The sequence below is a fragment of the Leptonotus elevatus genome, chromosome 17 (genome assembly GCF_054856555.1).
Source record: "Leptonotus elevatus isolate MCC_2025b chromosome 17, RoL_Lele_1.0, whole genome shotgun sequence".
NCBI lineage: Eukaryota > Metazoa > Chordata > Actinopteri > Syngnathiformes > Syngnathidae > Leptonotus > Leptonotus elevatus.
Genome location: NC_141255.1, coordinates 10674204 through 10688676, shown reverse-complemented (window position 1 = coordinate 10688676; position 14473 = coordinate 10674204). Strand labels below are relative to the sequence as shown.

Below are 14473 nucleotides of genomic sequence, written 5' to 3'. Positions count from 1 at the left end.
ATAAAATGTAAAATAATCACATGAGGTACCAACACAAACAACAGTCACAAGTCTCCGCCAAATTCAGTACCCCAAATTCTCTGCAGTCAATGTTAGCTAAGCGGGGCGTGTCATCACGAATCATTTGACTCGTCTATGTGTGTGCCTTGACCTCCATTGAACTCCTGAGACTGACTCACCAAACACCTGAGGTTCGATCGAACCGTGTTACGACCCACTAGCGCATAATGTCTGCCTCCATTTGTGGCTCATTTGTCACGCAACGAGACGTCAACGAGTAACATGCACGTGTTAATGTTCCAACGTCCATTATATTATTGCAATTAGCAGGCAGCTAGCTCCAAGACAGAGTTTGAAATTTCATTACACTGTTAGCACATGTGCTTCAGGCACAGGTCACCACACTTGCTAACCTAAAAATGTGGGCGTGGTGTTTGGGCGATTATTTCTCTGTTGACAATGCTCCTGGCCAATGGAAAGCATATTTCCTTGAAATCATGACAAATGACGTATCTTCAAAAGAGAACTTCCAGTCCAACGATATAAAATCGATTGGTGTAAGAAACATTGTTACGACAGATAAATCTACCAAATACTAATTGGCAAATGTATTTGTGAGCCAGATAGCTCCAAGCCATACTTTGCGTGTGGCTTACTCCATCCAAACAAAATCCCTATTTTGAAGCCAAATGCATGCTGATTTCATGCACTGTTGCTTCAAAGATCGAGATGGTTATAGATGAAGCATGATGCTTTAACAAGATGTCCTCATATTAACAAAACACGTCCAGATACCTTTTAAAGGCAGATGCATCTTTTCACGACACAATTTCTGGGCTATTTGCAAGATGATATCATCTCATTTCAATCAGAGTAACTGCAAGAGTGAGAACACATCTGCATGGCCAGAGGGGAGGGGCCGAAAAAAAAATCCAACTGCCTGTTATTTCCATATAGAGCACGTAAAGTACAAGTGTGAATATTTCTGACACAGCTCAAAGTACGCTGAATAGGTCTCAGCGCACAATCCAGGGCGAGTGCTACGAAAGCACAGCTTAGGTTTCATGCTTGAAGTGTTATAATACTCTGATCACCATTCTACTGCCTCGTGCTTTGTTAATACATAAAGCTGTGCCAGTTTTCAGCAGCGCTCGGACCGACACTTTTGCGCTCCATTGACAAATTTCAAGTACCTGGTCATGCAAAGCGTGCCAAGCGAATACTGCATTGTCTTGCAATAGAAGGAACGTTGTTTGCTCGATGCAGATGGGGAAATAATGTGAACATGTGTTCTAAATACTGTAGTCACTTCAAACAACTACTAAACAAAGCCATCTCTGTTTTGCATGGGAATCTTTTTGAAGGGTAAACACTTATTCCCCAGAGCAATTTTGGACCTGTCAGCTGATAAGCTCGCTTTTATTTCGCTAATAACAAAACTGTCAGATTTATCTATTATTAACATGGCTACTTATAATGTCCTCATTTGTGCCTCACCAAAATGGGTCCAGATGATTAGCAGTTAATTAGCCACCCTCCAGGTTATTGATTATTCTCCCGCAGAACTCATTAACTCCAAACGTGTGTCTGAAAGGAATGGCTGGAGTTTACTTCATAATGCTGCCCATTGATGCTTATTTTAGTGGATTTTGAGCTGGTCATAAATTGCATGCAGGGCTTCAATTACTTTGTTTGGATGGAATTCAAGACACCATTAAAGCAAAGGTCAAGGCTTCCTTCTGCTATTGAAAAACATAATTGGGGGAGAGACAACCACTTTTCAGATAAATCTGGGGTTGGTGAAAGATTCTGGATTTGTAACTGTTGGTGGAGATTGGTGTCTGGTTAGTGTTGGATCTCACTTTGTTTCCTTTGGTCCTTACTCTGGTCTCCTGACAACATCACAATTCTGGCGGGACTCTAAAGTACCCGGTTAAGGTGATGGGTAAGTTTCAGGTGAATTAAAGAGCACAAGCTCGCACGCACACACACACACACACACACACACCATCACAGTGCAATCCTTGTGGGGCCATCTCATTGACATAATGCATTTCCTAGCCCTTTCCCCTAACCCTAACCATCAAAAATGACTGCCTACCCCCTTTCCTTACCCTAACCTCAACCATAACTCAATTCAAACCTAAGCTCTAAAACCAAGTCTTGACCCTCAAAAAGAGGTCTGAACTTGTGGGGACCACCAAAATGTCCCCACAATTTCAAGTTAAACCTGGAAAAACACGTATATTGGCCCCACAATGTAGCAAAGACAAAACCACACACACAAGTTTGTTTTACTATCTTTGTGGGGCCAGCCCATTGACATAATGCATTTCCTAGCCCCTTAACCTAACCTCGACCATAACCCAATTCAAACCTAAACACTAAAACCAGGTCTTGACCCTCAAAAAGAGGTCTAAAGTTGTGGGGCCCAGCAAAATGGCTCCACAAGGACGGGTGGGCTCCACAAACCCCCCCCCCCCCCCCCCAAAGAAAAAAGGGAGACGACAACTCTGATAAATTGTATGTATCAAAAGTAATAGTTGTGAATATTCAATTGAGTTGTAACAGTACCGGTCTGAAAAAAATGATATTGAAATGGTTATTTTCATTTGAAAGGAGTAGGGGGAGTATTATTCAAAATTTGGTTCCTCTACGCCTGTCTGGTAACTGCTTGAAAATGTTGACATCAAGAATAGCTGTCCACTGTCCAATATATATTTCCTTGTGATTGCCCTTGCTGTTTATTAGTCACCTCATGACAGTCCTAATCCAGCTTCTCGTGTTTTACATCCTGTTGAAACAGGAAGCGAGCGATGTACCCGGATATTGTGGAACCGCTCCCTCGCCGTAATCATCACGACCATGTCAAACGTTATCCCAGCCACTTCGCTTTGCCATCTGAGGGGACCAGAGGGTGAAATATGGCGGATGTGCCTCTCTTTAGCCCACAACTCAGCTCCCACTGAGGAGGGGGCGCCTGACAAGCATAAATTATGTTAATAGATTTTAATAAAAATCGCTTTACTCCAAAGGTTTCAGTACTTTGAAATGTCAAGATGATCCAGTGGTCCTACCTGGAGAGAATTCGGAAGCTTAAGTTAGAGCACTAAAATATTAAAACAAGAAATTGTGATCCCCTGTGAGGAATGGCGGGCGCTTGATGAAAAATGAAGAACGCACAAGTGTCTCTCCCAGGTGGAGTTTTCTACATTTATTAATTGATCTGATGGCGGAATCTAGTCCTCCATTATGGCTCGGTATAATGAAGAAGATACGGCGCACATTCGGGAATATTTTAATGAACAAACGCCAATATCATTTTTTGTCAATTCTGCTCGGTAATTTACAATTAGGCTGTCCTTGTTATCTAAAATAAAAATTGTAATTAAGTAAGAAATTGGCCTTTTGTGTTAGCGATGGTGATTACTAATGACAGTCTATTCAGGGGGAGAATTATCAGAAAATTATTCCTATAAAAGGGAGAAAACACGGACCTTCCGTGCGACCTCTGCTACCCCGCGATGACGGCGAGACTGTAAATTATCCACACCGTCTTGTTAATTGAACAGCACCGTTGTCACCAAGGCGAGCTTACGGACTGATCTTTTTTTTTTTTGGTGCGTCTGCGTCAGACGTAACAAAAGAACGACGAAAAGACAGGACAAAGAGTGAGCTGGAAAAATACTTGGAAAGAGAGTTGCGTGTTGGGGGCGGCTTGGAAAACGAGAAACCTCGCTTTTCAATTACTGCACTCAAGAGGTTAAATCAATAAAATTTAAATTGCTTATGGTAATCACCTGCACTCCAATCACCGGGATCAGCATAAGCAATCTGCTGACCCCAGCCATGCTCAGCCACTGATTGAAACATATGAAGACGAGTCAGCTGGCTGCGAGGGTCGGCAGAGATTAAACTGTGTATATGTATTTGTTTGTGTGACCTGCCTGGCCTTTTGATATTTCTTATTAAGAGAGTAGGACTTTTTAAGATGCAAATGCTGTGCTGAGCAGTTTTATTAACAAGAGCATTTTCCGGGCCTGCATAATATGGAATGTGGCATTGGAAGGGCAGAAAATACACAGCAAAAGGGTCAAGATCATAAGGTTGAGGAAGGTTACGCAATTAAAGTCGATTAGGAGTTTTTGTTGCGACTTTTACTAAAAAAATTTATTCTTGGTCAAAGTTAAGAGGGGCGTTTGCAATTAAAAAAAAACATCACTTTTTGTCATATTTCTTTGTTCACAGTTTAGAAGCAAGTTTTGAAGTAGTCACGCTAACAATGTAGCCACCATGGCTGGCGTCAGTTGATGTATCATTTTGTAAAACTGCACATAATAATCATGCTATATATTATATTATATTATCATATTTATGCCATTCCCATCAGAATGGAATATCTCTGCAAAGGAAAAGCGCTCACGACCGTAGATTTAGACAAACTTATAAATATTTAACACAAAATAGGCCTTTTGCGTACGCACAAAAAGAAACTCCAGAGACCCAAAAATTTTATATTGTACATGTTTAAATATACTTTTTGACAACTCGGCGCATTTAGGAAAGTCAACAACAAGTTCAACAATGCCATTCATTCATTGTATAGCGAGCCACTCCCAGGGAAGTAGAAAAGTTGCAAGACGCAGACACGCACATGAACGCAACATGTCGGGTATGTGCGGTCGATTGTATTCCATTTGGTAAATGTAGCGCACTGCTATTCAGCGAATTTAGGTGTGTAGAATGCCAGCTTTTCAAACGCGTTCATATGCATTCACGGACGGGTCGAGGGAAAAGTTGGGAGGTGATGCATAGGGAGGAAGTGTGTACGCGGTCTTTTGTGTGTATGAAAACTGCAGAGAAAAAAGCAGATTTCCATATACTGCACAATGGAAGTGGTATTCACGAGCATTGGCTTTGCTTTGTGTGGATTACAAAGTTTTATCTTAAATCAGATAACTGCTGAATTTTAAAATAATGATAATAATAATAATAATAATAACAGTGGTACCTGGAGTAATAGCCACATAGATGCTATTTGTCAGCCTGTCTATGCCGTTTCCAATTACGTGCTAGCATTAAGCTAAATGAAAAGCTAAGCTAAGAGATGAAAACATTTGCATGAAATTAACTTTACGTCTTTCCACCAATGCGAGCAAAATAAATAAAGATGTGTGGCCTCAAAATGTCCACCCGATAGCACCCAATTGATTCCCATTCCAGTAGCTCGTCCCCCTGCTATCTTTTCATTGCATTTCCAGGACCTTAAGGTGCCGCTGTAAGATATAAATATCTGCTTCATCTCCGCGTGGAGCGTTACTTTGAAGTTGTATCTAATTAAGCAGCGATGCGGTTAAAAAGCTGAACAAAAAGAAACACGTGGCAGATCCTTAGCGTGCGGATGACAGTTAATGAAGCGCAGACACAAAAGAAAAAGAACAGACACAGTGATGTGACATTTTCAAATGCACACAGCGTCTAATCAGACTCTCATACAAGAAATATAGAATTGATGACACACACACAGTATCAAAACTGGATGTGTGCATGGCCAAAGTCTGCCTAATTAGCTGATTTGATGTCTTTGGTGTAAATGTTCCTCCCAGGATGTATACAGAAGGTGGGATGTGCTTGATGTACGTGTGAACACCCCACCAACCCGGAAAAAAAAAAAATGTTGACGACAAGTTTCATTGAGTTCCTGACCCGCATGCACGTTTAACTACACACATAAATGCGTCTCAAGGGGTGACCACAATCTACTTAAAAATATAATCAAATGATAAATGAAATTAAACATGCATTATTTAATGCTGATTAATTAACTGTGATTACGCACCTCCTTCTGCTGTATGTGCCTGATCCACCAGGTGGCAGTGTAACATATAAATACATATATACACAAAGAAGACGGTCACAAGTTCTCATTTTTATTTTATTATCATTATTATATTTATTATTTTATTTTTATTCCCGTTTGTGATCAAATATCGTAGCTTAAAGCCTGTCTATGGCATTTTACATGGTGTGTTAGCATCAAGCTAGCGCAAAACAAATTCATATGTAATTGAGTTTAGTTTTGATATTTAGTTTGACAGTAAACTTGAACTGGCAATAAACATCACGAAGGAAGCACGTGGTCTACGTTTTGAAGAATTGTTGACTAAAATGCTTCTTGTTGTTTAGTTACATAGTTTGTAATTTGTAATTCTTCTTTCCCAATGTCATGTCTGGGTCTCTGTATGTAAGTTGTAGTCTGTTTGTCTGTTACTAAACAATTATTTTGTGTGCACAAATTAGTTTTTATCCCCCAAAGTCACGTCTCGGGCTCCATCCATTCACATGATGTTCGTAGTTTTGCAGGCAGACTCAGCATGACTAAATACTGGGTGTGTCCATGGTTGTTAGTTAAAGACGGTGTTGGGTTATTACTCCCCTCCTCTTCTCCCAAGCTGTGCAATGCTTGGCTTGTCTGAGGAATGAGAGACCCTGAAGGGCCAAGGGTCCCGAACAAATGAGCTCCCATAAAAAAATAGGGGGGGGGGGGGGGGGCTCCTCTACTTATACAGAAACAGGACACAATGCAGACAAGCAGCCGCCCAAAGCAGCCTTCATGGTAATTTCATCCCACTATTTGCGGTGCCCACCCATGGGTTTCACTGCTCTGGATTGACGCCAGTCACCTTCATGTGCAGCGAGAGGCATTCATCATATCAGAGGCTGACACACTGTATCAAAACAACTCTGCTTTTTTCTTTTCTTTTTTTGCCCAAGCACTTGCGAATGGGGCTAAAGCCGAGTTCTGCTCGTGCATGTCAATTAGCCAGTGTTAAATATGTGACATTCAGCAGGGTGTTTTTGCAGCGGTTTGAAATGAAAGAAAAGCAGCGTTGTGGGGATATGCAGAGGAATTTTCGCAGCAAAGCTAATGAAGTTAATTGCTTGAGCTGAGGCACTTTTATGAGCTGCACCTGGTCCATAAATGATTCCTAATGAGGAAGCAACCCGGTTGACTTTTAAAATGCTTCCCTCTAGTGGCAAGGATAAACACTTTTGAGTCGTCACAGAGGAAGCCTGGATGCAGATGTTTAAACACAGAACAATATAAAATGGAGATTTTTCTTTTTTCAAATATATGTCCAAAAAAAAAAAGCCATTAAAGTTGTGCTCAAAGCTTTATCCATTGTTTGTTTTATCAGTTTGTAGCACATTATTACAAATATGTCTGAAATTACTTGGCAAATGATAATCAGATTTTTTTTTTTATCAGTTTCAGTCACACACATAAATTAATAATGAGACTGTGTGCATTTTCATATAGCCTATAATAATATAAATACAGATAAAGTGAAACATTCATTTTCCGCGCACATTGAAGAGGGAAAATTACATGGGAACAATCACCCGAAACAATAAATATAAATGCAGAGTGCATGCGTGATTCCACCATTGATAGAAACTGTGGCAAAGTGTAAATTTAATTGTGCTAATCAACTAACTATGCAGCTGAACAATGGGAGAAATGTAGGTAATACCTTTTATTTTAGAAATACGGATGCATATTACAGTATGATTTTGATGGGGGTTTTGATATATATATATATATAATATATATAAACATTTCTGATAATTAAAGGTAAACATTAAATTGTTTTTACTGCTTTTATGTAGGTAATAATACTAAAAAATAAACAGTGCATCACATAAAAGTTATTTAATGACATGTGTATCATTGTTTTTCTCTCATTTAAAAAAAAACATGTATCTTACTTGTAAGTATTTTTAAAGTAATGTAGATTTGAATAAATAGCCATTTGCTGTTTCTTCGGCAGGAATTACAGTGAAATAAAGAGGATGACAAATATAATTAATGAAAGGTGTGAGGATTTATCATTTGAATCCAGTGTCTTAATGATGACAGTCTTGCCATATCTCATCATTTAGATGCTAGAAGCATTCGTTTATTCAACTACAGAGTATCAGGTGTGTATTTGGGAGATATATTAATGAGGGACATATATTAATTATTAATAATATTAAAAAGGCTTTTATTTGTTTAGGTGCATTTTTATAACATCAAATAACATCAGTTGTCATATTTCCACAATATTGTTCAAAAAAATGGTACTACTATGTTATAATGAATATAATAAAATATACTTTCATATTTTATTTTATGTCCCTCACTGAAGGGTAGATCCTCTGGAAACAACTGGCTTGTTTGTCCCACAATAATTCATTTGTGCGCTTTTTGACACAGCATGTACTTAAATGAACATTTGTCATGTCTTATTGAAGTGTTACGCTACCTTCATTTATACACATTCCAATGCTTCTTCATCACCTGTCGCGCTATGACGGGTAACACTTAAAAATGAGACCATAACAGAAACTTATTCGTCATTTTTTATATATTTTTATTACAAATATACTTTAGGTAGAATGTTAATTACTAAAGTTCTAACTGAATGCTTCTTCCCTGACAATCGCTCCATGTTTTTGTGGTTTAATTCGATTATTTTTTTTTTTAAATATTATTACAGTACAGTATTGTAAGACTCAAAACCCAATACAGGGTCGCAGATTTTGCATTGCGTCGGTACGCGTAGTGTTCAGTCAGTCACCAACTGTCATTTTTTTTCCCAAGGTCCACTCTAGTCACGTCCCACTGCATCTCTCATTGCGCGGCGGGGCTTCGAGATCTAAAAATAATGAATAGTGATATATAAAAATAGTTCACGCAACTTAATGGGAGTCTGTCTTAGTGGTTCATTATGATCTCCAGAGAATGAGTAATGAAGTTGATGTGAATAAAGTGACCATCCAGCACTGAGTCAGGCAGAGCTTGTATTCAATTTTACTAATCCATTTTTTTCAAACTAACAATTAAAATAATATTAGATAAAAAGGAAAGAAGCGTTTTCTTTCTAGCCTGCAAACAATAGTCAACAAATCAGACCTGGATAACATTTCTTCCACTGCTTTTAATATTCACCCGACTGACTTTTGCTTTCTAAGTAGCATTAACGTACAATTGATAGCTTCCAGGCTGCAGTTGTAAAGTGTAATTTACTTTTAAGACACAGCGGTAAATACCGATCAACAGTGGTAAATGTGCAGTTCGGAACTCACTGGTCATTATTTTTACCTCCGTCCACCCATACTGACCAAAACCACACACACACACAAAAAATGGGGGGGGGGGGGGGGGGGAAGACTCGCAGTATTACTGATGGCTACCAGTTGTCAAGCTAGCTTATCTGTTTATATGTAAACATCAGTTGCTGGTCAGACTTGTTGGGGCCGAGCCAAGAGAGGTAACACCAAAATCATTACTAATTTAAATACAAGGTGTGTTTTTTTTTCTCTCTCTCTCCCCCCACACGGACATGAAAAGCAGCGACGTTGTCCAAAGATCAGATAGACACGATTGCCTGGAAGCCGTCCAGTGGAATGCACTGGGAGGTGCCCAGACATGTCCCTTTACTGCCAGTGATCAAAGTACTGTCCGAACATTACGTAAGATTCTAAATAAATAATTCTGCAGTATCAGTATTAGAAAATATCAACCTGAGTTATACAATTCTTCATCAAAGAAAAGTTGTTTTTTACCTGGCAACCTTAGTGGAACCAATAATGAACGATCTTGAATATTCATAGACTGAGCAAAATTGTTTGAAAGCCACTAAATTAACTCATTCACTGCCATTGACGGCTATAGACGTCAAAAATTCATTTGAATGATTTCTATTACTTTCACATTTTGTCCCCCTTTTGTTAACAAAAGTATGAAAGCCTATAATTTTTTTTATTGTACATTTAGAACAGATATACAATTTGTGATTAATCGTGAGTTAACTATTGAAGTCCTGCGATGAATTACAATAAAAAAAATTCAATAGTCTGACGCCCCTAATTTTTAATAATCTTTTCTTTTTAATTAGGGGCATCTGGCGATTACATTTTTTAATTGTAATTAATCACATGACTTCACTAGTTAACTCAAGATTAACCCTGAATTTTATATCTGTTCTAAACGTACAATACATTTTTTTCCTAGGTTTTCATATTCTTGTTAACAAAAGTGGGGGGAAAAACGTGAAACTAATAGAAATAGTTCAAATGTATTTTTGCCGTCTATAGCCGTCAATGGCAGTGAATGAGTTAAGAACCTGTGCTCATACCTGTTCTACCGGCTGAACAGGCATGATGGTGATAATGATGATACATTTAAGTGCTTACCTTACAATTAACCCGACAATTTTCTGTCACGCGTATCCTTATTTGGATTGCGAGCAAGATGGAAACTATCTTAAGTGACTTTGGGCGAGAGGCAAGGTACTGTCAACCCGTCGCCAGCCAACCGCAGTACCTGACGATTGAGGTCCGCCACAAAACCGTTCTCAAATCACTTTTTTAACGTGCACTCGAGGCTTGCTCGTGCTCCCGGGTCTTACCCAGAATCAGCATTTTAATACAATGCTTTGCTGAGCTACAGGAAACAATGACATGTAATTGCCGAGTTTTAAAAACCACAAGTAAACTGGGAGTGGCTCCTCCACACAAGTAGGTAAACTGTGTCTTTGTCTTAAACAGCTTGTGGCTCATTGCCAAAGATTATTGGTATATTCAATAAAACTGTGTAAACAACCACTGTGTGTTGACGGTATTGAAAGCTAATAAAGTTGTCAAAAACAGCGCTGTACTTCTCAACTATATCTGACCCAACGTGACAACAAAGCAAACTGGATTACACTGGCTATTACCAGCTGGTCATGGAGAAGCCACCCAACAAAAACTCAACTGATCAAGAGTTGAGCCAACATTACATGACTATCTGGAGTATGGCCAGGTGGTGTTTTTAGGGGGTAACGAAGCCCCTCAAGACGCCTCAAGGTTCTTTTTTTTTATTTTACTTTTTTTTTTTTTTAAAGAGCTCAGTATTGTTCATTCAGTAATGTCATCATCATTGCTCTTTATTTTATTTATTTATTTATTTATTTTTTATTTATTTTTTGCCTCAAGGTTCTTGAGTATGAACAGACCAGGATTTTCATTTTCAACAATCAATAACGGACTTTTAGCGTAATTTCAGCTCACGAAAGTGCCTCAGATGCACTTTCCAAGACTATGTTTGGTTGGAAAGACTAACCACTCTTTCATTTCATCTTTAGAACCATTTCTTCTCAAAGACATGATAAAGTAAAAAAAAAAAAAAGTGGTAGAAATTCTCAACATTCAGTACAATGACTGCCCAAAAAAAAATCAATCGAGCTCGTTACGATTTAGCAAAAACAAATCAACATGTGGTGTCACAATAGAATGTGAAAAAAACAAAGGAAATTGAGAGACTGGGACCTACTATGCGGTCCCAGTCTCCATGGGGAGGACATCGTCTTACCAGATTGACTACATGCATTGCTGTGTAGGAAAGCACTGGGTCATCAGGCAAGTTAAATATTTGTCCTACCATAAACTCTCACCTGGAGACTCAAGAAAAGAGCATTCTTTTTAGGGGGGTGAAGAGGAACTACAAAGAGAAAAAAACGCCTTGAGCAGGAAAATGCCAGAGAGGTGTGGACACATAACAAAAATGGGGATGGACAAGCCACAACAGGAGAACCGCACTGGGGAAACGAGTTCAACTGGGTTTTGGATAGATTTGACTCTGCTCCCCCTTCAACTCCCAATCAATATGGCTCCACCTCTCCGGGCTGGTCATCTCTACCCAGATGCAGCGCTTCTCTTCTCATCTCAGCTCCTCATGATTACCCCCCCCCCCCAAATACCTTCGAATTAAATGTTCATGTAATGTTACAGTAAATTAAGATTATTATTTTTTTCTAATCCAGTACTGCATGCACACAGTCTCTCAATTGTTCATAACATTATAGACAGGATTTCTAGTCGCATCCGAGGAATCGAACGGGGTTTAGTTTGGTGAGTTTAGTTTAGCAGTCGGGATTAAAATCAGCGTCTCCAAAACTGAGCCCATGGTCCTAAACCGGAAAAGGTTGGCATGGCTGCTCTGGGTCGATGATGAGATTCTTTCCCAAGAACAGTTCAAGTATATCTTGGGCTTGTTCAAAAGTGACGGAAGAAGGAACTGGGTCAAAAGGTGAGACTCTTGATATCTTGGCTCGACTCTCCTCCTTGGCCTTGAGCTGTGAGTTGTAACCAATAGGCCAAAATGCTGGAATAGGGAGCAGGGTTCACCAATTCCAGTGCTCGAGGTCCGGAGTCCTGCAGATTGTAGATGTTTCCGCCTACCAACACACCGGATGCTAAAGATCAGGATCATTATCAGGCATGCTGGTGAGCTGATTATATGAATCAGGTGTGCTAGTGGGCAGAAACATCTCAAATTCGCAGGACTCCGGACATCGAGGACCGGAATTGGTGACCCCTGCGAGATAATCCTGCTCCACACGCATTGAGGGGAGCCAGATGAAGTTGCTCAGGCATCTGGTTTTGGCCCCAGGGAAGATGCAGGACACATTGGGATCCCTTAATGAGCTGAATTAAGTGGGAGGGGGGTCTGGTGTTCAGGGCAATGTCATGTTTCTGTTTTTCAAGGCTTTTGTAAGATTTGTATTCATGTTTCAGTTGCTTGAAAGATTTGAAAGCTTCAATTTGAACTATTGAATGTTTTAGTGTGCCCTCTGGGCACTACTGATGCAGGACTTTTCCCCAAAAATACTAATTAAGATGGTTTTAGGAAAAATGTTTATTTGCCGATTTATTCAAGTGAATATTGGAATAGCCCATTACAAACAAATGCACCAGCATGAAAAAAAATAAAAATAAAATAAAACAAATTAAAATAAAAATAAAAATAAAAATAAAATAAAAAATAAAATAAAATAAAGAGCAATGATGATGACATTTCCGAATGAACAATACTGAGCTCTTAAAAAAAATAAAAAAAAGTTGGAGCAGAATTTCAGTTATGTTTAAACATCCATAAACAGAAAATGGTTGGTGAGCAGTGGCTGTTATCTTCAGAGGACGGCAACTTTGCTGAGGACGTTGTAGGCCATGGATACGGTGGCTGCCAAGCCCACCAGAAACGACAGACCCCTGCAGGGCTGAGGAAAAGCGCCGACGTAGGAGATGGTGTGGAGGATCCGAGAAGCGGCAAAGATGCGGAAGTGAAGCAGGGCGGCTGGGAGTTGCGGTCCACTCAGGGCGTAGAACAAGCCAACCAGCACAAAAGGAACGATGTTCTCCAAGTCGTTAAGATGACATCTGGTGGACAAAAACCATAAGTTACTGAAATGAGGAACAAGATATTAGTAGCAACTATCGTGTATTGAAACGGCAAAATGTACCGGTACACATTAAAAAAGTGCAGCAATGTTCACTCACCTACGAACTCGCTCAACATCTGGGTGGGTTCTCAGCAGCCTCTTTCTTTCCTCCGCAGACTTATAGGCCACATCTTCTTCCGAGGAAAAGGACTAAAACGCGGACATGGCATTGAAATAATGTTTTAACAGTTGTTCAAGAAGCAACGTGTTGACCTACCCCTTTTCTGATGCGGTAAAAAGTAGTCAACGGTGCCATGAACATCATCTTCAGAATAACAATAAGTGCGTAGGTGCTGAAAGCCATGAACACCTCATCTTGCATCAGATCCAACATTGTGACTGTAAATATGTGCAGCAACAGTAACGTTGATCAGCCTACTTGCTCGTGTGGCTACAGTCGCAATGAGACAATTCCGGAATGTGTTTGCATAACACGAGTCAACCCTTAACCCGCTCCCTCTGGGGGTGGAGTCAAGCAACAGGAAAAGTGAATGTGAGCCAGATGATCAACCAGCACGCCTGTGAAGCGATCTTGCAGTGTCTGCTCTGTTGATTGCGCAATAGGAGGCCAGAGTTGTGGCAGGACAACTTGTGGCCATTTTTAACAACACAAGATGATTTTGATGATGTCTTTTTTTTCTCCCAAAATGTCAACTTGGTCGTCCCCGATACTCTGGTTGATACACATATTCTAGAGCAATGTTTGTGCTTGTCACGGTTTTATACATTTTTATTCATGTTTCAATTGCTGCAAAACCTTTGAAATCTCACATTTGAGCTATTGAATGTTTTAGTATGCCTTCTAGCACTACCGATGCTTTGAAAAGAAGAAAAAAAGAAAAAAAAAGATTGGACCAAACAAATTATCAAAATAGTTTCATGAAAAATGATAATTTAACAGTTTTGCAAGTGAATATTGCAATACCACATTACAAAAAAATGACCAGCATGAAAATACTGTACTACTATAAGTCAAGAATTTTAAATGTTTTTTCAGTATATATATATATATATATATATATATATATATATATATATATATATATATATATATATATATATATATATATATATATATATATATATATATATTAGTGCTGTCAAGGTTAAAAGTTAACTAATTAATTAATCACCAAAAAATAATCGCATTAATCATGTATTAA

General features: G+C 39.1%; 1 protein-coding gene across 1 annotated transcript; it reads right to left on the bottom strand.

Annotated features, from left to right (window-relative positions):
- Nucleotides 1-12709: 12709 nt before the first annotated feature.
- mgst1.2 (microsomal glutathione S-transferase 1.2) lies at nucleotides 12710-13732 on the bottom strand. The gene is made up of 3 exons (XM_086059475.1): nucleotides 13528-13732; nucleotides 13369-13460; nucleotides 12710-13248 (listed from the first exon to the last, which is right to left on the bottom strand). Exons 1-3 carry the CDS (start codon nucleotides 13642-13644, stop codon nucleotides 13002-13004), a joined length of 456 nt encoding a protein of 151 aa, XP_085915601.1. The 5' UTR covers nucleotides 13645-13732; the 3' UTR covers nucleotides 12710-13001.
- Nucleotides 13733-14473: the final 741 nt, after the last annotated feature.

Excerpts from the sequence above, each read along its gene's own strand:
- mgst1.2 (XM_086059475.1), bottom strand. The coding sequence starts at position 13,644 with ATGTTGGATCTGATGCAAGATGAGGTGTTCATGGCTTTCAGCACCTAC. Across the intron at positions 13,461-13,527 it reads TTTACCGCATCAGAAAAGGG|TCCTTTTCCTCGGAAGAAGA; the intron begins GTAGGTCAACAC and ends TCCGCGTTTTAG. Across the intron at positions 13,249-13,368 it reads GATGTTGAGCGAGTTCGTAG|ATGTCATCTTAACGACTTGG; the intron begins GTGAGTGAACAT and ends TTTGTCCACCAG.